The sequence below is a fragment of the Suillus subalutaceus genome (assembly GCF_016647625.1).
Source record: "Suillus subalutaceus strain FC151 chromosome Unknown DFJ58scaffold_303, whole genome shotgun sequence".
Taxonomy (NCBI): Eukaryota; Fungi; Basidiomycota; class Agaricomycetes; order Boletales; family Suillaceae; genus Suillus; species Suillus subalutaceus.
Genome location: NW_024540552.1, coordinates 765 through 23,853, shown reverse-complemented (window position 1 = coordinate 23,853; position 23,089 = coordinate 765). Strand labels below are relative to the sequence as shown.

The following is a 23,089-nucleotide window of genomic DNA, read 5'->3' as shown; positions in this document are numbered from 1 at the left end:
TATATGGTCTGTCTATCAATGAAGGGATATCTAGCCTACCTCGGGTCCCCGGTCGAGTCATCTTAACATACCACTCATAACATGTGCTCTTCCCCATTCTTCCCGACGAGTCTTTCACAGGGTGCAAGATGTTCAAAATCTTTGCCAGCGCCCTCGGTCTATTGTTGGTTTTAAAGAGCGCTAACTTTGTAGAGCATTCAACGAGCACTTAGCAACTAGCACAGATCATGGTATCAACCCAACTCAAGCCACCGAAGAGAAACCGACCGCATACCTCACCTCTCAGATTTACTCACCAGTGATTAACCTGAAGCATACATAAGATGTCAGTCCATGATTTGTCGCAAGCTGCTACATACCCCTGCCAGCACGAAGTTCCAGGTATAATTGAACGTCCAGTTGTTGCCAACTTGACATGATTAGGTCAATTCCACCTCCGGCGTCTGGCGTAGTGCATCGGCTTCGCTCAAGGCGGCTCTGAGCTGTTATAAATTATGAAAGATCAGCCCATTGGCAATGACGACGAGTATATATACATTTCCACGTGTATTGATTATAATACATTACTTCCCTTCAGAGAAACAAAGATCGATCTGTCAATTATTCTCCATGGTCGAGAAACCAACATCCACGCTTGCCCTCATGCGATCGCCATAACGAATCGTCAAGTAAATGATCCTACAAAAGAAAATTCGAGGCAGTTCTATGTCAGTATCCCAGATCTTGTAGTGAAAAAAAGACCCCTACCCTTGTCCAATGACCGCAAGGATAGCCATGATGATGTTCGTCCACGCAACACCTATGCGCTCAATGGATGGAATGACAAGGGCAGTCACAGCAGATATAACGAGCCACCTGCTCGCCCTGACAGGGAAATCAACAATTTCAAGTTTAATAGTCACGCAATATCATAGAGACTGACATGTGAGCAGCTGCGGCCTCTGCGCTTCTAGAATGCACCACATCCACATTATAAGAACTAATGGGACTCAACACCGAGTCGACCTATAAAAATCAGTGAATTACTTTATGCACGGGGTGAGAGGATCTAGCTGGCAAGACTTACCCCCACTCCATTCACATAAAGACACAATATATTCAGCGCAAGGCCGATCGAGCCCTCAATATATGTCGTGATCAGCCCCGATGCCCCAATAGATAATGGGACCATGATCAGCCCTCCGATCCACGTTGCTCTCAAGCGGTCTTCAGGACACCACACTCCTCTGCGCTTCTCCTGCCATTTTCTGACTACAATGTCCGATAGGCGGCCAGCAACCAGAGATCCGGCTGTTAAAAGATCGTGTTAGTGGATTGCGAGTACAATGCTCCACACCTACTGAAGCTTCCTAGTCCGTTTGGGAATAAACATGCCCCGATGATGGCATCGTTCGTGATTCCATACCGGATGCCCTATACCGCGATCAGGATGCGAGATTGAAGACGATCGTCAACTTACAACAGTATACGCCATCTGTAGGAGGAGAACTACATTGTTTCATATGAGAATGCACTGCACGGTCAGTAATAAGTATCAACACACCATAGCTACTGATGAGCACCAGAGTCGCCGCAAACATCTACATCTCACAGAATTAAGAGTCTGTACTAGCGCATGGTAAATGAACTCACAACCGCGAATAGGTTCGGACTCCGAAGCAACCAGAGACTGCTCAGAGGATTTACCCATGTGATATGGATCCACCTCCTGCGCGCTACTTTATCAATCCCCAGTGTGCCGGGATGGCTCGTCTCAGGAAACGAAAGGTATACCAGAAGCATCTCGAGCAAGCCCCATGCACCAAGACAGTAGTGCAAGTTGCGCCAGGACCAATACTGTGTCGCTAAACCTGTTCAAATGCGTTACTAGAGTCAGCAGTCATAAACATCCAGAATATATTTACCTCCCACAAATGGGGCAACAGCGTACCCGAAAAGTGTGACCTGAGATAGGTGTATCAATATCAAACCGACAAAAACCATTCAATCATCATGATCCCTCACACCAAAGAATGCCCCGATAACAGTTCCCCTCTCTCTCAATTCATAAATGTCACCAATCACACCAGTCCCCAGCGACAACGCCCCAGCGCATCCAAACGTCTGCAAGAATTGCCAGAATAACAGACTCTGCAACGAAGTCGATAATGCAACGCCACAGCTCCCGACGCATACAAACGGCATCCCCAACAAATATATCGATCGGCGTCCATCTGCGAGACTGCTGTTAGTACCACGAGTTCACACGCTATGCACGCACAGAAAGACGAATAAGCAGCCCAAACCAATGATCCGACGGCACTCGCCAAGATCGATAGACTGAAGGTCAGGCTGGGAAATCACTCGATTATCAAATATTACACCAAATGAGCATACAACACGCACCTGACGACAGCATGCGTCAAGTCGAGATCTTTAGCTATCTGAGGGATGGAAGGCAAGAACGCTGCTTTGACGAACACTGACCAATGTTCATCAATATTGCGCCTCTGCATCAGCAGTACACCTTAACTCCCAATACTCACTAGGCAACAAAGCCACAAATGAAACAAGACACACGATCCACCTCTTCTTATGTGGCGCGAATCTGTCATAAATAGCTTCATGCGCGGTGGCCACCAGCAGAGTGCTTTCTTCTGAAACCATCGTCACGGTGGTGGATCGCGAGCTGAGCCTCGCTGATAGCGCGGAAGAGTGACTGTATCACTGGCATTTGCACGTTGAAAGATAACGCGGGCTCAATGCGGGTTCCTGCGGTATCATCCAATTCCTGAGCAAACAAGGTACGAATCAAGAGGTGTGGGAATCTACAAAGTTTTAGAACACTGAGCTGGCGTAACGTCGAACACGCCCCCTCCCCTCCTGTGTACAGGTCTGTACTACGTAAACGATAACTGCTGGTTCTATGCCCGCCAAACGAACTCGTACGGCTGTTCACATACCTCACGCACATTGATAGCTTAGTTGTTCCGTTGATCTCATCACCTTCACTTGATCCGCTGATCGATCGCTTCACGCAGCTTCCCTGATTTAATTTTCAGGCGTTTCAGTTATCGTTTACGTAATGCGTGTTCGAAGTTACGCCAGTGTTCTAAAATGTAGATTCCCACACCTCTTGGAATAGACGATGAATCATGACAGTCTGTCAAGTCGCTCAATTGGCCGTCCCAAAACGGTCACGTCTCAAACCGCCCGTTAAACGGTTCCAGTTATAACCCGGGTTAAGGCCGGACTGCATCAGGTCAGATACAATACGTCTCAAACCGCTCGTTAAACGGTTCCAGTTATAACCCGGGTCAAGGTCGCACTGCATCAAACAACTTCTCGATCCAACATCAACTATCTTTGCTATCAACCAGCTAAGAGCTTCGTCCGATGCGCTATGCTTGCACACTGAACCAGTGTACTCGTTTTTAGACCTGTTCGGGCCCGCCCGCTCATGTCCATAACTACCCTTGATACACTCCGTACTCTCTTGTTTCTCTTTTAGGTCACTAGTATCGAAACGCGTAGAGGCGCAGTGCTAACCCTGTGCATATCGTTGAGTATCATGTTGAGCTCCGGGTGTCATTTTCGTCGCTAAAAGCAATATAAAGTCATATTACGACATGAAGGTCTCACAATTAACCTAAACTTTGGACGGTTCTTCGATGCGGTATCCCTGGATGCCACATTGATTTTCTACTGGAAGTTAGGCTGAAACACTTTACTTCGATCAATCAGATATCATCCTTCAAAAGCTTTCAAATCTCAGTTTGGTAATGTAAGCGCTGGATTGTGGTATAACAAGCACGAATGCGATCGTTATACGTCCACCAAATCCTCCCGCTCACTCGCTCCTCTAATAGTATGACCCTAGTCTCGAACAATCCCAGTTGGTGGCCACTCATCAATATGAGTGTTGTTTTCAGCTATTTTGCAGGTTCGTGGCGAGTCAACCGCATGATGACAGTGATGATTTGATTCACCTTGACTCCAATTTCGCAGTTGCCGCCTCTGTTGGGCTAATGTACGATTGGGGTGAGCAAGATTAAGTATAAAAGGACCACTGATATCCTTATGGTATTCTCAGCGCTTACGTTTGGACAAGAGGTACGTCAATCCCGATGACTGGGGGAGCCAACTCGCTTAGAATTGTGTTATAGGTTAAACTGATCTGGGTGAGCGGACTCCCACATCGAAAGAACGACGTGAAAATAAAACTTGTTCGCGGCAGAGGCAACGCTGGTCCCTGATGACCTTTCTCTATCTCATTGTATGTACCTTGTGTTTTAGTATTTATGTTTAGCAAGTTCAAGTTTTGCTGACTTCAGAATATCCTAGGTGCGCTATGTTGGAATAGGATATGTTGTGTACGTTTGAATGTTTAAGTCATTGATGTTGCTCTCATCATCCATCTCTCACAATCAGGATGTACATCTTGAGTCTGTCTCCTCGCATAGTCTCTGTTTCTTTCTTGTGACGGGCGGCATATAGTTAGTGTTCCGACTATTTCGACGACAGATGCAGTGAGTATTCCACACTGATGCCTTCCATGCCTGTCGAAACACTGAACTACCATGCAGGGGTGAGTGATATTCTCGATTAAGTCGTTGATTCAACATAATGACTCCTACAGTTGTGAGTCTGTTTAGACCCTGTGATCTTCCGAAGCTGATAACTAATGTTGCTGCATTTGTCAGGCCTTATCGTAAACGACGGGCTTTACTGGATGGCTGACATTGTAAATGTAATACTTGGCGGTGAGCTATGCACCTCCGTGACATTTACTTGACTGAAAGACCATGTAAGTCATCATGATCACTCGGTTACATGCCATGTATCAGCGATCAAGAAAGGTGCTGATATTTCTCGTCGTCATCTTTCTGGCCATCAGAGTCGCCAGCGTAGTGATGGTCGCAATAAGGATGATGCAGATTTCAGGGGGTAAGCTTTAATTATGTATGAAATGTTCAAGTGCATCAGCCTCATTGAAAATACCAGAGGAATTCGTTCTCTACGGCACCTATCAGTGCATGTTTGACTCCGGGGGAGATTTCATATTTCTCACTTCCATGACTTGGATACTTTTTACTGTATGGGAGGTCCTTGCACTGTGTCTCGCGGTCTGGATCGCTGTAAAGCACTTCCGTGAACTGCGACAACACTCAACAAGAGGTATTATCGGTGACTGTTTCACGGTGCTAATGAAAACGCATGTGAGTTACTTTGTGAGGTGAGCTCATAATGTGAATGCGGTTCTCTTTTTCCGCTGATGTTTCGCTCGTGCTAGTTTTTTGGCTATCTCTTCCTTCAAGATCGGTTTCATCTTTTCAACGCTCTTAGCGGTATGTCGAGCTGTCACCGACTTCTACTTGCATGCGACCATCATCCATCATTTTTATAGGACCCATATTCCCCGGAAGCTCAGATTTATTATGGTTTCGTTCAAATATTCCAGGTTGTGGAATTGTATGTGCTGGGACCACGCCTGATCCTCGGTGTTCGAGAATATCACGCTGAGCTCGTGGCCAACTCTGATACGGCAACCACTATGACTTCAATTGCTTTTCAGGAGCACGTCCATGTGTCAACCAGCAGTAGTGTATAGCGCAGGAGATGCTCGATATGATTGATTCGCGATGGGGGAGGGGGGGTAGTGTGCAGGGAGCGGGAGAATTTGTTTTTATTTATTCCAGGTTTTGTCGTGGTACTTATTTATGTATGAGAGTCATATATTGATAACAGTCGAGCCCGCTGATGTGACTGGGGGCTCCCAGGGACAATGCAGTCATGGGGAAGCCTATAATCGTAAACTCAAAAGCTTTAACCCAGTGTAAGTTTTGGAAGTGCCAAGACTTTAAATCCAGAGAGGGTGTGATAGAATTCGTGCGTTTCGCGATAGCGCTATGCCAGCTCTGGGTCCTTGATGGTGAGCGTGTGGTATGCGCAGCTTGAAATAAAAATGACCCCACAGGCTCTCGAGAATCGGGTGACTTTGCATGCATCAAACCACTCTGCATAAGCACGCCCAAAAATACATGATTCTAGTCCATCATTGATTTTGATATAATACATATGTGGTGCATGGGAACTATGACTATGCTAGCGTAGATGGGGTTCAGATGCTCGGACGGGGTCAGAGGGGTGGATATCCTGGAATCAATATGTCCTCGTTTCAATCATGATACATGGGGGGTACCAGGATTCGAGGGAAACATTCAAGGTAGGACGCCTCTCTGTGATCCATTTGCTCGTCTGGTTGGTGCTTCGCATTAAGATAATCAATCGTCTTGCGCTGAAGATCATTAATCGTGACGGAAGAGCGGTCAGCCTACAAAATGATGTCAATGTCATTTTTCTCAACGTTTCGACATTGACTAAATGTTGAGAGGTGATCCGTCAGAGCACTGAGCCGGTTCCAGATAGATATATCTAAGGGTTCCAGTTCTATGTACCTTAGCTGCCACTGTTACTGACTGTCATCCACCCTAGTTACTGACCATTTTTCTCTTTGCTACTTAAGGATGGCTAGACGCTACACCCGCACCTCAGTCTTTCTTCCATTGACTGAGGTGCGTATACCATTCACATTATACTATACATGATACTTACTAGCGCCCTACAGACTCGCGTTACCTTAGGTTAGCATACATGAACTAGTCTTTCTTCCATTGACTGAGACTCGCGTTACCTTAGTTCTCGCTCTCTAACAGGTTATGAGCCCTGCCTAAAGGGTAGCGCCATCTTCTCCTCAAAATCTCTCATTCCCGCCGATAATACTCGGCTCTGACGTTACCATGTCGTCTTCGGACTCCCTTCCCAAAACTGAACGATATCCGCATGAGAAGCTCACCCTCGACGGATCCAACTATTCTCAATGGGCCACTGGCTTTAAAATGTGGTCCGGCGGCATTGGGCTATGGCCATATGTCAACGGCGACGAGAAGGAGCCATCCCCCCCAGCCACACTCACGGACGTGGATCAAAACATCATTCGCGCAGAGAAACACGCTGAACGAGTACAAGTCTATAAACAACGCCGACTTCTCGCCCTCAGCGCTATGTCCACGGCGATTGATGCGCAGGACTTCGTCCACCTCCGCGATATAGATGACCCGCACATGGCGTGGATTGCTCTAGAAAAGAAGTACCTTCCCCAAAAGGCTATTCGATTCAATCAATACCTGGACCGCCTGTTCACCATTCCCAAGGCGCATGATAGTTCCTCCATCGCCCAAACTATGCAAACCCTCACCGTGCTAAAATCCGACCTTGCAGCTCTCTCTGTCACCACAGCAGTCGCACCCTCCACTTCCAGTGTCGTTACAACTGCGGCAAAGGACGAGTACAAGATCCCGGACGCGATCTTCGTGCACGTCCTGTTGCGCACCCTACCTGACTACTACGACCCCCTTCGTCAAACCCTCGTCAACAGCGATACTTCGCTGGACTTCAGCGATGTCGTCAACCGCCTGAAGACTCAGGAATTACACCGCGCTGGAACCAGTGGCAGTGACCATGTGGCCATGCTGTCTGGACATCGAGGAGGAAACTCCTCCAACCCCAAGACCAGCGATCGTGTCCCGCCGAAAGGTTTTGATGAGACAAAAGGAGATGGGTGGATAGTAGGATGGCGACCTAAGTGCGGCCATTGTCAAAAGGCCGGCCATGTCTGGGTACAGTGTCGCGCACGGCTCTCTAAGGACGACAAAACTCCAAAGTCAGCACCTCGTCCTTCCTCCCCTGCCACAACCGCCGCTAACCCGGTGCCCTCCCTGCCAGACCCAACTGACGAGTCTACCATACCACCTCCATTCGTCCTTACGCTGAAGGATCACTCAGCCAGTATCTCATCAGCCCTTGCTTTACCGGCTGGGTCCTTCCACGTAGACTCTGCCTCGACGGCTCACATGGAGCCTGAAATATCACGCTTTTCTCACTATACGAAACTGCGTGAACCTATCCGTGTGACCTTAGCTGATGAGCATGTGGTGTTAGCTCCAGGATGGGGTAAAGTGAAACTTGTACTGCGGTTTGGTGATTCGTTGACGGAACACGAGCTCGAGTTCCTGCATGTCCCCGATTTGCGCTGTACGCTCATTTCGGTATCCACCCTCGCCTCTGCTCGTATATCCTTCGCGACTACTTCTGAAGGAGGAACGCTGCGCTCTAACAACGGCAATGGGCCATACATCGCCCACGTGCACCAGAAAGACGGATTGTATCTGCTGGATGCAACGTACCATACGGTTGATTCCACCCCTGCACGCGCAATGCTCACAAAGTCCATGCCTCCATCTCTTAATACGTGGCATCGTCGCCTTGGGCATGCTGGTTTTTCGACCATTATGAAGGCCACGGGACATGTCAGCGGGATGAACATCGATGAGACCACCCTGCATCATGACGTCGGCGGCGCCGACACGATACATTGCGTGTCCTGCGTTATGGGAAAACATAAACGGCTTCCCTTTCCTACCATCGCACGCCGCGCTAAAGCGACAGCTGACCTCATTCACTCTGACGTTTGGGGACCGGTCAACATCACCTCCTCTACCGGTGATCACTACTTTGTGGTGTTCACTGATGACTACACAAGGTACTCCGTAGTTTACTTGATGCGTGCCAAATCCGAGGTCTTTGATCGTTTCCGGAATTTTATCCCCTGGATAGAAACACAATCTGGGGGGCGCGTCAAACGGCTTCGCAGTGACAACGGAGGCGAGTACATGTCGAGGGAGTTTCTGGCCTACCTTGGGGAACATGGCATTGAGCATGAGACCACCATGCCCTACACTCCCCAACAGAATGGCGTCGCGGAACGCGGACACCAAACCATCGTCACCCGTGCACTCAGTTCGCACCACCTGAGCGGTTTCCCGCGTTCGTTCTGGGGCTGGGCGATTCTTAACTCAGCCCACATCAAGAACATGCTCCCTTCCTCATCTCTCGCTGGTCGCACACCCTTTGAGGCGTTCTATGGTCGCAAGCCGGATGTTGGCTACCTTCGTCCATTCGGTTGCCTTGCCTATGCGCACATACCAGAGGACACTCGTCGCAAGTACGACTTTGTCTCTCGTCGCTGCTTCCTACTCGGCCATGTGCGGAATGCAGGCTACACTCTCTGGGATCCCTCTACCAAACGCGTCGTGCGTTCCCGTCACGTCCACTTCGATGAACACGTATTCTACGGGGATCCTGCTTCCTCACCCCTCGCTCCTCTCCTTCTTGACTCGGCGGATCTCCCTGGTGCCACTTCATCGGTGGGAGGTGTCACTCAGCCAGTGGGAGCACAGGCTGGTGAGCCACCGCTATTGACCCCTGCTGACTGCGTACCACAGGTGTCAGTGGGAGAACGTGACAACCCACCTGACCATAACGATCCGCCAACAATCCCTGGCCCAACCGAACAGGCAACACTGCTTATCCCCCCACAGCAACCTCCAGTACCTCCTCCTCCTGCACCTCCTTCAGATGTTCCGCGTCGCAGCACTCGTTCATGCCAACCGGTACAAGCAGGTCATATCGCACCCTCTGGGACCAGCGCAACGGCCATACCAACGCGACGAGTTCCCGTCGCCGAACGCTGGACATATGTACCAGAGTCCTCGACCAGTCAGCACGACAACGACAGTACCGAATCCGCAATGCACACAGCTACCGAACCTCCCAAACGCTCAAACATAATCATACCCGAAACCATCAACAAAGCTCGGTCATTACCTGAGTGGCCTCAATGGTCAGACGCCTGCAAATCTGAGCTGCAGTCAATGCAGGACCTCAAAACTCACAAACTCACGCCACTCCCAGAAGGACGCAAAGCGATTGGTTCGAGATGGGTATTCACGGTAAAAACTGACGAAGAAGGCAACATCACACGTCACAAGGCACGCCTCGTTGCGCAGGGATACACGCAAGTCGAGGGGATCGACTATACAGAAACGTTCGCGGCTGTCGCCAAGTACGACACGGTTCGTATTCTCCTCGCCCTCGCGGCGAAATTCGACCTTGAACTAGACCAGATGGACGTACGTACTGCCTTCCTCAACGCTGACCTCAAGGAGGACATCTACCTCAAGCAACCGGCTGGTTTTGAAGACCCTGAACATCCGGACTGGGTGTGGAAGCTGGAGGAAAGCGCTTTATGGGTTGAAGCAGGCAGGGTATGAGTGGAACCAGACGCTGGATGAGTACTTGCGGATAGAGGGGTTCAGATTCGTAAGGAGCGAAGCTGACCACAGTCTATATGTCCTCCACGAGGGGGACAAAGTCATATGGCTAGTCGTCTACGTCGACGACATGCTCGCAGCGTCGAACTCTCGCGATTACCTGGACAAGTTCAAGACAGAGCTAAAGCGACGCTTCGACTTATCAGATCTCGGTCCCGCTCGCCACTTCCTTGGCATGCACATTACGCGCGACCGAGAGAAGAGGCTCCTCACCATTAGCCAGAAGGCTTACCTTGAGAAGATTCTCAAGAACGCCGGCATGACACTGTGCAATCCCGTCAGTACGCCTATGACACCTGGAGTAACCTTGCAGAAGGCCACTCGCCCCCCAACGAGTGAAGAAGCGGACGCCATTGCGTCAATCCCATATCGCCGAACTATCGGGGAACTCAACTACGCTATGCGAACCACTCGCCCCGACATCGCTTACCCAGTTTCATGCCTCTCCCGATACATGGAGAATCCCAGTATCGACCATCATCGTCAACTCAAACATCTTCTCCGGTACATTCGTGGAACTACGGATTTAGTACTTATCTTCGGCTCGTCAAACGAGGGACTCGTTGGGCACTCGGATTCGGACTATGCTGCAGATCGGGACGATAGCAAGTCCACCAGCGCTTATGTTTATCAACTCTTCGGAGGGCCCATTAGTTGGAAGTCGCAGAAGCAATCTGTGGTCGCTACCCTCGACCACGGAAGCCGAATATATCGGTCTATCGAACGCTTCACGCGAGGCCTTATATCTGATCCAGCTTCTACATGACTTCCGCCTCGACCCTGAACTCTACGACCCCGCACTCCTATATGGAGACAACCAGTCCAGTATTGCACTCTCGAAGAATCCAAGGTTCCACGAAAGAGCCAAGCACATTCGCGTCCACTACCATCTCATCCGTGACCTCGTCGACACAAACAAGATCGAACTCCAGTACAAATCCACCTCAGAGATGATTGCTGATAGTCTAACGAAGGCGTTACCCCTCGCCCAGCTGGGGTCCAGCATCGGGAAAACATGGGACTACGTCGTCAAGACCTGCCAGGCGCTCTGACGAGTGGGAGTGTTGAGAGGTGATCCGTCAGAGCACTGAGCCGGTTCCAGATAGATATATCTAAGGGTTCCAGTTCTATGTACCTTAGCTGCCACTGTTACTGACTGTCATCCACCCTAGTTACTGACCATTTTTCTCTTTGCTACTTAAGGATGGCTAGACGCTACACACCCGCACCTCAGTCTTTCTTCCATTGACTGAGGTGCGTATACCATTCACATTATACTATACATGATACTTACTAGCGCCCTACAGACTCGCGTTACCTTAGGTTAGCATACATGAACTAGTCTTTCTTCCATTGACTGAGACTCGCGTTACCTTAGTTCTCGCTCTCTAACACTAAACACCTTGACGTGTGCTTCAGATGCAGACGCCAGATCTTCGTTCCACCCTGGTGCATCATCGATTGTGGTTGAAGTTTCATGATGGGTTCTGGACAAGTTTCTTCATTTCTCTCGCTCCAATATCTGCGATGAAGGAATTTCGTTCTGTTTCAGGTTGGAGCGGACGTACTTCTGGATCATTGTCATGCATCGTACTTTGGCAATAAAGTCATGATGAGCAAAGTAGTATGCAGTTTTGAATTCGAAACCTATACCTAGTGTACCGTCTTCGGTCATCATACAATCAGCTTCTAGACTTGAAGGTGTCTGTGTTATGGGCGCACCTCGCACTTGCATATCGTGACGAAACTCCGAGACTTCCGGAAACTCTCTTTATAGAGCATCGTACTGCAGTAAGGTAGCTCATTGAGTATGGGTTGCTTGGCGGATGTGACACTCGTACACTTGAAATTGAAATACAACTGCGTGCCCCTAACGTCATCTGAGCCAAAAGTTTATAATGTTATAGCATGGGAGCTCCTTATTTTGGCATCTATACGACGCCGGCCAGCTGGGAACAACGTTGCCGCTGTGCATGAACGTTTCAGTACCCTCCTCCAACAAGAATTGAGGGTACCAGAAATGGGTTTCGCATCAGTTTCATCACTTATCAAAGTTGCAGTACCCTTCCCACAAATTTCGCGTCTTTTTTGCGAACACCGATGACCGAGGCAGATGAGAGCGGGAATTCAATTAAGCATTTGAGGTGTGTGCGCCGGCAGCCCAAAGGTGAGTAATCTGCTTGTGGCACTCCATCAATTCTCTCTGGATTGTCAGGTTCGTTTGCCAGTAGGATTTGATCGGCTTGTTGAGTCAATGTTGCAAGGTGGTGCATCTGCAGCGCATGACTCTGGATTGACTGGATTATGAATGGAGGCGGGACAGAGTGGAAGGACGCTTGGTTGAGGAGGGATATAGCAAGATTATAAAAGCGCGGTTGTAGTGCATCAGCTAGAGGATGGACGAGACCTCGCTTCATGCATCACTGGAGATAGATTGTGAACTGTGGACTAAATTAACTGTCAATACAATCATGTCGGAGAATGTAAGTGTTTCGAAACAATGAGTTCTCAAGCACAAGCACAATTTGTAGGTCACTATTCGTTGTGCAATGTGCAAACTCAGTTGGTGTGGTCACTGCACGTTCCTACATGGTAATTGTAAGAGAGTACATGGTAGTCGTAAGAGAGAGAAAAGGTGTGTATCTGAAGCGTTCTGATCACTGGATGACATTATGGTTCAACTAGCTGCGGTAGTATGTTCTCGAAATGCCAGCTTGTACTTGTTTGTCTCCAACTGTCACGGTGCTTCATAACTTCAACTTGAACTTGAAGTTGCCAAAGAAATTTACGACAAATGTTTCCCTTTAATGCACGCGTCTTTCCTCCGTCTCTCGTGTCCATCGCATTTCTGCACATTAACACACCTATGAGCAGTCGAGTATCATCATAATATGTACTAGATTTTTGACAGTAAGTAAAGGACCTCTCTCTTGGCTAGCAACAAAGGGTGATGGGTACTGTCCTTCTGCAGGGTTGGCCATCGAGTGGGTCGACATGAAATAATTCGCAAGGTACTACGTCGGGCGATCATATCTGCTTGTCACAGACGTACTAGGTCCGAATTTGAAGGAACATCGATCAATCTACCTACCCGTGCGAAACTTTCCACATGTCGGGTGCGAAACGCATGATGTGTTAAGTCCTTATTATCTTAACCGCCAGTAGACCTTGCTTCTGTGATTCCGGAGTAACTATTTTCTCACTTTTGCTTATTTGTTTGTAGAGGACGAGATTTTTTGGTAGTGCAACGACCATCTCAAAGGAGTCAGGCAAAACTGTGCAGCATTTTACCTGGCCCCTTAATTGCGCGGGTAACAGTCACTAGGCGCGTTCAACCGGCAGGCCTAGATATTCTCATGCGAGAGCTCCCAGTCAAAAGGCACAGGTAAGAAACGGGACGGCGACCGATAAATAACTGCATCTCGAGGGCATGGTGAATATTGATTTTGATGTAAGATCCCGTTCCCGTGAAGTCTCCCTAGGACATTCGATTTCCTACGACCCCACCACAGCAAATTAATGCTGCCTGCAAAATGTTGAAATTTTCTGGGAAAAAAAGAAGTTCAGTGGCGGGATTGGTAGCCCGCCATTGCCGACGCGGTGGGATTCATCAAGACTCCAGCGGTTTTCATATTGATGCAAGGGTTTGGAAAATTCGTCTAAGCGCCCCTGTTTACCTGTGGAGCGTTGCAACAAAATATTCTGTGTGGTGTAAGTAGATGAGGTCTCTGCAGGTCTTTGGACAAGGAAACATCTGGGTTGCGAGAGCCGAAGCACACGGTTTGACAATTCGATGGCTCGATCCTGTCTAGTACTTGCGCTGTGACCTTCAAGCTCCTGCCGCATGCGGGCACGTCGACCCATTGCTGTTTCGTGGCCTCTGGTATGTGTCAACGTTATAGTTGGCGTTGCAGTACTCTCAATGTAACACGTTACCAAAGCATTCTACTTGGTACCGAAATAAAGGCTCGTCTATCGGTATAGATTATTTGTGATTCAGGCCTTCACTACCATTCCTTAGTCTGGATCCCTTCAACTTAGTGTAGATTGTTTATCCGCCGACCATGTGATTCTGCCTATCGTACTGAAGTCCGCCAGCTGCAACCGTTCTGATAGAACTGCCGAGTGTTTCACGATTTATGGGATATATAAGCAGGCCGTCGACTGTTCTTATTGCCAGTATCATTCGAGATCCCCTCCACACATCCAAATTACCTAGCACAAGACATGCATTTTTCATTCCTCCTCACTGTTGTCGCTGTTTTGACAACATCCATGTCTGTTAGTGCATGTGCAGACCTAAACGGGGTTTGCGGCTCGAGTAGCGCGGAAGGCGATACATGCTGCACGGGCCTTGCTTGCAACTTGGGTGTGAGTATGATTCATCCGCTTTGGATCCATAATTCAACTCCACGACTTACCTCATTGTGCCTTGTACCATAGCCTCTCAGCGGCTCCGGAGCAATCTTGTACTGCCACTAACCCTCTTTTGAGTGGCTTGGAATACTGACCATGTTCGCGACAGTGAGTCGTCTCTCTGCTTTTACGTTGGCCCAGTGGTTGATCACACAATATGCAGTTGATCGATATGCTTACTATTCAAGTTGCCGCACGAATTTCTGGGCTGCCTCAAATAGACTCTAGAATAACATGCCATTAAAAAACTTCCTTGCAAATTGATAAAACACGTTTATGTCGGCTTGTGTACGATTTTCCATTGATGCACAAGAAAACTGGTGTGTTCAGCCGACATCAAAGCTGAAGATCGTTGAGAAGAAAGAAAGCAACCGTTTTATATCGCTCTAGCTGTAAGACTGTCGTCCCTTAACAGTTACGCCAAAAGGCAGTGATAATCAAAGCTCATGCATCATGCTTGATTATCGCGGACAGTATTTAAGTTGATTATGGGAACTAAGGTAAGCAACGAGCTTACACTAGCCAGGACACAGGGGCAAGTAACGTGATTTCTCATTATGCGCAACCCCGAAAACACCGGCCACAAACGATGCTCGTTGCGAGATTAGGCGTGCTCAATATTTTACCGTCTCGACTCTCGATACTCTCTCTCGACCCTTGCTCAGCGCAGACGCACACTCAGGAGATGTTGAACGTTCGTTGCAAGTGCTTGCTATGTCAAGAATTTGATTACACAGGTCGTATCATAGGATACCCACCGGATCACATTAACTCATACCATTTACTTTTGGGTCTCCTTACTTTCTACCTAGGCATCAAACTACCTTTCAAAGTTTCGCGTTCTTGCAGAAGACTCAGGGTTAGTATACCTTGAATCGGTGCAGGACGAGGGAGTGAATCATTGGCAAAGTGCGTCTTTCGTCACTTACCGTATTTTTTACTTGAACTTTTCGCATTCTCTCCTTCCACGCATAGATGGACAGCCAAATATCATATGCACCCAACCTCCCAAACCATCCTCTACACCATCATCTCCCTCCTCATCGCCATCCTATACACCCACGTTAGCTGACGCAGGCTTTAGAACAGGCACCAGCCCACGCCAAAAACCAATCATTCACGACCGGCTTTGCAGTGCTTCTTTACAATGTGTATTATCTTGCTCATACCCAAGGTGTCGACATTCCCTTGTCCCGGGCAGGCGATGCATTGGGTAATTCATGGACTGTATGACGTAGCGGAGAGCTTAGGTGGTAAGTTTCCTTTTATTCATCTTTGAAACCTTCGGCACTCTATTCCTGCTTCGTTGTTTATTCGTTCTGTCATCCAAATTTGGCGTTCTCTGATTGATATCATCACAGTCAATCGCACTCTACCACCCCGCTCTTCTTATCTCCAACACCTCCCTCGTTCAAGCTCGAATTTCCACAGGTCCTTCAAGCTACTGCTGCTAGTCCTGCTCGGGCGGTACGAATACGGCCAGGACATTCAGCGCAAGAAGCTGGCATTGGGAGAATGAGGAGTGAATGTATCGTGGAGGAGGAGGATGGCTGGAATATAGTAGAGCTTGGTGGAGAAGTGGGATTTGGATAATCTGAATCTGGTGCAGCTGGCTTGATGCCCTGCCTACTAGTACCTGCGCGAGTTCGAGTGGGAGTGGGAGCTCAACTTGTGGTATAAGCTCTGAATCTGCTTCTCTTATCACGAACATCTCTGTGTCGCTTACTCTTCTTCCCTCTGTGGCAGCTGCTTCACCCTCTTCCTCTAAGCAGAGCCCGTCTAGCATATGTGTCACGTGAACGGCCTACTACTCGAGCGTAGATTATCGCACTTTCATTCTCATCGATGCAATTCAAACTGATGCACATATATGCATCTAATCTCCCCAAGTCAGATCATCAAAAGGAAAACAGTTGTTATTTATATATACAATGCATCAGGCTCTGCTCATTCCCGAAGTCCTCCTGGAGATATTCGTGCATGTGACCGAGACGATCCTGAAGCCATTTGGGCCGGCCGGAAATATTGTTATATTATTGTACCGGGAATCCCTTGCAGCGCTTGCAACGACATGCAAAGCCTTTCACGATCCTGCGATGGATCTGCTGTGGGGTGAAATAGACATAGAGTCACTGTTAGGATGTGTAACGAGGCTACATCCGCTGATGTATTGTAGTGGTCGACTGGTGAGTACAGACTAGTTCATTTCTTCCGCTTCTTGGCTGACTGAGCATCTACATAGTGGAACTGGGCAGAAGGCGTCAGGCCCTTATCTGCCGATGAGGTCCATCAATTTTTGCGTCACTCCGCCCGCGTTCGCTCATTGACGATTTTATCCAATCGCCTTTTGCAACCTTTTCTCAGTCATCCCCGCCGAGTTATACGACTTCCCGAGACTAAAATCGTTGACTATTTCCACCAAATATTTGAACCTCTTCCTGTCCCACACGCTGCACCGTCGTTATCTAGTGACCGTCGATGAAGATCTACGATCTATTGTGACCTGTTGTGCTACTTTGGAGCACTTAAACGTCATCACTCCTGATGCCGCCAATGCCATTGACAGCACATCAGATGCGCTGTCCCGTATTTCTGACATTGTCCGTTCGTGCAAGCAGCTTGTAACTCTGTCTTGTCCACTGTTTGACTGGGCAGCGTGGAGGCACCTCTCAAACCTACCTACCCTTACCAGATTGGATGTTGGTGACACGCGCAGTGACCCTGCCCCTCCTTGGCCATTGGAACGGGATATCGCCAATTTTTCACCATTCAGTAACATCACTGCTCTTTCCTTCCTGCTACACAGTGCTGCATACGCTATCACAGTCATGCAACATTCACAATTCCCTTCGCTGAAAGAATTCAAGATGGATGTCGATTTTCTGCCTTTACCTGAGGCTGAGCAACTCTTTCGTGCGCTGTCCAACTGCAAAGCATGCGAGACTCTAGAAAAAATTCGTGTTTATTCCTCGTATCATAAATATGATCCCCAAAACAACTCGTTGTCAGCCATTCCACATTTCCATTGCTTCACACATCTCCGAACCCTGCATCTCGCGTGTTTTGATTTCTGCATCAACCTGGACGATAACATTCTCTTGGAAGCCATGTCAACTTGGCCGCACATGCACGATCTCGAAATAGATGACTTGCGTCTTCATCACTCTCCCATTACATTCCGCGGAATTTTCACAGCGATCCGTCTGTGTCCACAATTACATACGCTGCGAGTTCCAATCGACAGCACGACTTTCAATATCGATGTTGAGCCAACACAACATACCTTCCTACGGGTATTGGAGTTGAAGACACCCATGTTTCAAATAGCAAATGCTGAAGCTCTCGCTCGCATCATTTTCTCCTGTCTCCCTCGTATCGACCGAATTTTGGGGTCCATACAATGTGATTGGGATGAAGTCAACATGCATATCAAATCTTTGAAAGATGCTGCGCTACATGTCACAGGAGCTGCCTCGAATACTTGAGTTTGGGATATATCATTTGTTTTCGGGCAATATGTTCGAGTTGCTTCATTCCTTTTCGTATCCGTTTGTTCGTGCCTGTCGTACGAGTCGTACGTTATAGAGTCCTATGATTGCCACTGTTTTCTCCCATCTTACACTAAGTACTGTATGACTTTCACGCATTTCTGTAGAGTATCTCGGGCCACTTGCCAATCTGAAAACCCAAGATCCAGAAACGAGCCTTTGGGGCGCTTTCTGGGAGCATAGAGTTGGCCCGCGCACCTTTTTAGTCGTTATTGCACTAAGTTGACTGGGCTCCTTACAATTACAGTTTGTAACCGTGTGAGAATTGACAAGTATGCATCATGATGCATGTGCATGATGAACAGTTCAGCATGTGCTGCGAATGTCCGAATGTTATATTCTGCCTAGTACTTGCCATTGGCAAGTCTTGCGTGCATGTAAATATAATCGCCGCCATGTCCACGATCAGCACGGTATCTTCGACCGTCCAGACTCCGTAGAGAAATGGTAGATGGTTGAATGAAGCCTTCAATTCAGACTTGCCGCAAGTTCCCCGAGGAGTCCATAGCGCCTGCTGAGTTGGGGTGGGAAGTATCTTCAAATAAGTAATTACGTAATATTATCGAGTTGTAGATGTTAGTCCCCGCCTTTTCATCTCTCAAGATCTCAGATCTCAAGGCCTAACCATTGTATCTCTTTAACGTGCTCCCTCATCGCTTCCGAATCATATCTACAAATGTGCCTGCAAATTGTACAGGCACCAAATCCGGAGCGCCACACCTTTTGCTTCCTAATGCCATGATCCCTCTTGTTTCGTCATCGAGAGAGCGTTTGGCAAGTTGAGTCAAGACTACATCAGCTAATGACTCCGAACGGTACATAAGTCTCCATTCCTTGCATCCGAAGAAGCTGATACTATCGGTACAACCATTCATTCCAAATTTCCGAAGCCTACTCTACTAGTAGCCTAGCACAAAGATATTGGAATGGAAGAGTCGACCGATCTCGCGTCCGAGAGCCCTCTTGGTTGGTGAGTATAATAGATGAACAACAGGCTTCAAGTTAGTTTGGCCTTTCTCCTAGTCCTATCACACACACATACTCAGTTCTATTCTTTTGATCATGTCTACTTGTACCGTCCCTTCAGGAAACTATATGATTGAGAGCGCCGACTCCAAGGGGCAATTTTTGACGGTGGAAAACGGGAATATCCAGCTCCACTCGGAAGACTCCCACAGCGTACAAGTCGTGCGTCAGGCTCCCGGTTTCATGTGTCACTGCAGCTACTCACAGATATGTAGTGGAAACTCACGATCAGCGATAATTGGGTGAACTTCCAAGGCGTACCGCCTGATGGAAAGGAAGGAAAAATTATTGGTGTCAGCACGGGGGTAAGTTTGACCTATTTTGTCTGATGTACGAGAATCCTCCTGACTTATATCCAGGCGTCCACACTGGTTTATGGCGATGGCATTCTGGAGGACTTTCAGCTGGAGAGCGCCGCCAACAATACTTTTCGGTACGTACATCTAACAACTGTTGTAGGTTCAGCATTGAGTGCTTCCCTCAGGGTGACGTTCGAGTACTATGAACTAGGCCTGTACTGGACAGATTAATGGGGACTCCGTAGGTCTTGGCGTTAATCAGTTTGCGCCGCCGCTTACAAGATGTGTACAGGTCTCGTTCACCAGCAACCAGACTTATGCAGCGAAATGGAAGTTGACGAAGTGTTCGAAATGATGTACTGAACAATGAGATATCCCAATTCTGGCGATAAATTGTGTCTATACAACGTGTAGTCTACATCTTGACTGGGATTCTGTATATAACAGCATGCAAATTGTCAGGGGACCGAAATACTTCTGGAGGGATGAGGGATCTTTGTCGTCATATGTTGTTTCGCTAGATTGTGGTCACAAATTATAATGCACAGTCAGTGCTTCTAAAGTGTATTCAACTGCACTTATCAGAGCGATGGACGATTCGATGTTGGTCGAAACCTGGGCAGTGAGTTCATTGGCGCTCTATTCCTGCTTCATTATTAATTCGTTCTGTAATGCAAAATTGACGTTCTCTGATTAGAATTATGATCTCCCATTGCAGTTGGTCGCACTTTACCAGTCCGTTCCTCTTGCATCTGACCTCTCCCTCGTTCATGTCATTCAACCCACTGTTGCTAGTCCTGCTCGAGCAGTACGAATGCGGTCGGAACGTTCAGCGCAAGAAGCTGGCATTGGGAGAATGAGAAACCGTGTTGTGGAAGAGGAAGGCTCAGATGTAGTAGATCTTGGTGAAGAGGAATCTGGATCAATGGACAAGCTGAATTTTGCATGGAGGTCGTCGATGGTGACTTCGAGCTCTGTAATGTTGAGCCGGAGTCCTCTTGCTTTGTTTTTGCGTGCTGCAGGGACCTATGTAGAGACAGAAGACAGTGAAACTGATATCTCTAGACTCCTTGACGCTGTGGGGGATGGGGCCGATGAATTTTAGTAGGAGAAAATGTTGCAACAGGAGGGATACCCGCTGAAACAAATGAAGTAGCTCGATGAATCGATGGCCAGTACTTTTACCGAAAACATGTGGTCTCAGTGGGTGTAATTACTGATTGTTGATGGCGCGGCTACCGAATTTCATAGGGTATAGTATGGCTACTTATTAGCAAGAAAGGATACCCTTGATGTAAAGAACGGCTGGTGAACCAGGTCCATCTGTGTGAGCCAGAGACTGACTACGGGTGTACATTGTGGAGAAAGGAAACATGCAGGTACGGTTCCGTCGAGAGCCAATGATTTGAAATCTGTATTTGTGAGGTGAGCGCTGGGAAGGATCATCAAGGTCAAAGGGACATTGTCTGGCTGCTTGGCTTGTGATTGTCGCTGCGCTGCACGTTGTCCCTTCTCAACATTTGACGGTAGGCTAGAGCTGCTCTGCATACTTGTCTGTCAGACACCGAACGGAAAGAACTGGCTCGAAATAAGTGCCAGAAGGCATTCGCTGGGGCGGTGATGTGATTAGTATCGAGACTGTTGCACGACATCAACGACATTCCAATGGTGGGGTCGTGGAAGTGGAAACGAAGAGTAATCTCTCTAAACCGGCGTTATTGATGCAGTAGCCAAAAACGTCTATAACAAGGTAACGATTGAAGGAACTCGATTCAAAGATGAAAGTGACTGTCAACGTGGTACCTTATTCATCAATGCGTTGAACAGATGCGCAGCAGACAAAAACAAAGAGACGGGTAAGCCATGTGGGGTTCTTGATAATGATGGCAGATTGCGAGTGTGTGCCTGCTACACCCGCTGCAGTGGTAGTGCTGGTAGCATGGGCAGGAGGTGTCATGGACATCGTGTCAGCGGCAGGCTGACTTTGCAACGTCAACGCCTGAACTGGGCGCTGCTGTGTTCGTTTTACTTTGTCACTATCTTGTTGCGGCTGCGGAGCAACAATCAGTGCCTGCGCAGATATCATTGGACTTCAGAGATTGAAAACACGGCCCAACAACGACATACCTGCTTGTCTTTTACTGCAGGAACTTCGACAGTACGAGGGCCGCGACGAAGAGAAAAGAAACTTGTTCTTTGGCGTCGCTGAAACTTATTTGCCTCGCTGGTATACTGTTGAGAGCGGCGGAAGAGTGAAGAAAAGCTCCCATGGGGGCGGTGTGCAGAGGAATTTGGAGGATAAGTCCCGTGCGTCATAGAGGACTGAGAACGCAGAGGTCAGAAATATTCAATAAAATGCTTATGACGTACGCGATCACCATCGCGTGAGACGTCCAAAAACCCTCGCAGTAGTTGACTGGTATTCTTGAGCTGGGCTGGACGTCGCGCAGCATAAGACTAAAATGGTGATGTTGCGATCATTGAAAACTCAGGAAAAATTTATGTACCTTCCGTTTGAGTCCATTTTGTGCCACCTAGTAGTAAGAGCGGAGATTATCAGTGAGACAGAGTGGGCGATATGCTTGTACTCACATCAGGAATGGACAGGAGCTCTTCATGTCCAGCTTCATTTAGGATGGCATGAACGTCCCAGATGTACACATTGTGATCACGGCAACCTGTGACTAGCACCTTTCCATCATCGGAAAATGCTGCACAGTCGACACCATTTTTGTGCTGGAGGGGTGGTCCAACTGGGAGGTTTGTGTCGAGATTCCACAGACGTGCGGTTTTATCCAGTGATGTACTGACGAGGAGACGGTTGGTCCGAGATAAGGATACGGCTTTGATGATGTCGTGGTGACCTTCTAGAGTGGCGATCTGCTCCCACGTGACAGTGTTGAATATGCCAATGAGGCCATCGGATGACCCGGAGAAAAGCTTCGTTTCATCCAATGTCAAAGTCCACGCCAAGCTGTAGAGATCTTGATCATGCTTGATCGTGGCGAGTAGCTTGCCTGTGTTGGCATCCCAGACTTTTACTGCATCCTCGTCAATGTCATTCTCATCATATCCACGTGTCGCAATTTTTGTTGTGTCAGGTAAGTACATTACCGCCAGAATTTCCTTGTGACCAGTCTTGATCGGACCCACGACCGTTTTTCCAGTCTCGAAATCCCACACTCTCACCGTCCCGTCGTCAGATCCGCTCACCACTCGGTCGCTGTCGGCACTCCAGCACACTGACAATATACTCAAAGTATGTCCTTTCCATCTGGCGATGATGCTCCCTGTCTCGACGTCCCACAGCCTCACTGTCCCATCACGGCTTCCGCTGGCAATAGTGATGCCGTTTGGGGACAATGCTATGATGTTTACTCCTGTCTGGTCCTCCTCATCTCGCCAGCTGTCGCCGATCTGAGTTCCGCTCTCCAGGTCCCACAGTCGAAGCGAGCCGTCAAATGAACCTGTGATAATGCGTCGTCCGCATGGCAAGTGCACAACACCTCGTACCCAGTGTGTATGGCCTCCCATAATCTGGCGGGGCGTAACGGCGGGCGTTCGTTGTCTTGTCGGGGAAGACATGGTC

General features: G+C 48.4%; 4 protein-coding genes across 4 annotated transcripts; 3 read left to right on the top strand and 1 right to left on the bottom strand.

Annotated features, from left to right (window-relative positions):
- Positions 1 to 596: 596 nt before the first annotated feature.
- On the bottom strand, positions 597 to 3,048 carry DFJ58DRAFT_750541 (major facilitator superfamily domain-containing protein; the record flags this gene model as incomplete). Its single annotated transcript, XM_041387747.1, has 13 exons — positions 2,526 to 3,048; positions 2,386 to 2,461; positions 2,261 to 2,331; positions 2,005 to 2,213; positions 1,905 to 1,944; positions 1,633 to 1,850; positions 1,544 to 1,580; positions 1,460 to 1,488; positions 1,341 to 1,413; positions 1,067 to 1,290; positions 923 to 1,005; positions 748 to 864; positions 597 to 678 (listed from the first exon to the last, which is right to left on the bottom strand). Exons 1-13 carry the CDS (start codon positions 2,644 to 2,646, stop codon positions 597 to 599), a joined length of 1,380 nt encoding a protein of 459 aa, XP_041235391.1. The 5' UTR covers positions 2,647 to 3,048.
- Positions 3,049 to 3,921: 873 nt separating this feature from the next.
- DFJ58DRAFT_267579 (uncharacterized protein) lies at positions 3,922 to 5,656 on the top strand. Its single transcript, XM_041379559.1, has 10 exons — positions 3,922 to 4,020; positions 4,073 to 4,092; positions 4,146 to 4,160; positions 4,217 to 4,255; positions 4,481 to 4,571; positions 4,683 to 4,742; positions 4,792 to 4,926; positions 4,984 to 5,215; positions 5,273 to 5,327; positions 5,387 to 5,656. Exons 1-10 carry the CDS (start codon positions 4,008 to 4,010, stop codon positions 5,588 to 5,590), a joined length of 864 nt encoding a protein of 287 aa, XP_041235390.1. The 5' UTR covers positions 3,922 to 4,007; the 3' UTR covers positions 5,591 to 5,656.
- Positions 5,657 to 16,558: 10,902 nt separating this feature from the next.
- Positions 16,559 to 18,285, top strand: DFJ58DRAFT_873775 (uncharacterized protein; the record flags this gene model as incomplete). The annotated part of the gene is made up of 3 exons (XM_041394379.1): positions 16,559 to 16,813; positions 16,870 to 16,927; positions 16,992 to 18,285. 3 exons carry the CDS (start codon positions 16,559 to 16,561, stop codon positions 18,110 to 18,112), a joined length of 1,434 nt encoding a protein of 477 aa, XP_041235389.1. The 3' UTR covers positions 18,113 to 18,285.
- A 482-nt stretch (positions 18,286 to 18,767) lies between these two features.
- Positions 18,768 to 20,605, top strand: DFJ58DRAFT_918321 (uncharacterized protein; the record flags this gene model as incomplete). Its single annotated transcript, XM_041395594.1, has 8 exons — positions 18,768 to 18,990; positions 19,066 to 19,176; positions 19,263 to 19,363; positions 19,417 to 19,506; positions 19,561 to 19,634; positions 19,915 to 20,027; positions 20,049 to 20,122; positions 20,198 to 20,605. Exons 1-8 carry the CDS (start codon positions 18,978 to 18,980, stop codon positions 20,603 to 20,605), a joined length of 984 nt encoding a protein of 327 aa, XP_041235388.1. The 5' UTR covers positions 18,768 to 18,977.
- Positions 20,606 to 23,089: the final 2,484 nt, after the last annotated feature.

What these genes read in the sequence shown, in the direction of transcription:
- DFJ58DRAFT_267579 (XM_041379559.1), top strand. An exon ending in GAACTACCATGCAGGGGTGA is followed by an intron (nt 4,572 to 4,682) that starts GTGATATTCTCG and finishes TGCATTTGTCAG; the next exon opens with GCCTTATCGTAAACGACGGG. An exon ending in CATGTGAGTTACTTTGTGAG is followed by an intron (nt 5,216 to 5,272) that starts GTGAGCTCATAA and finishes CGCTCGTGCTAG; the next exon opens with TTTTTTGGCTATCTCTTCCT.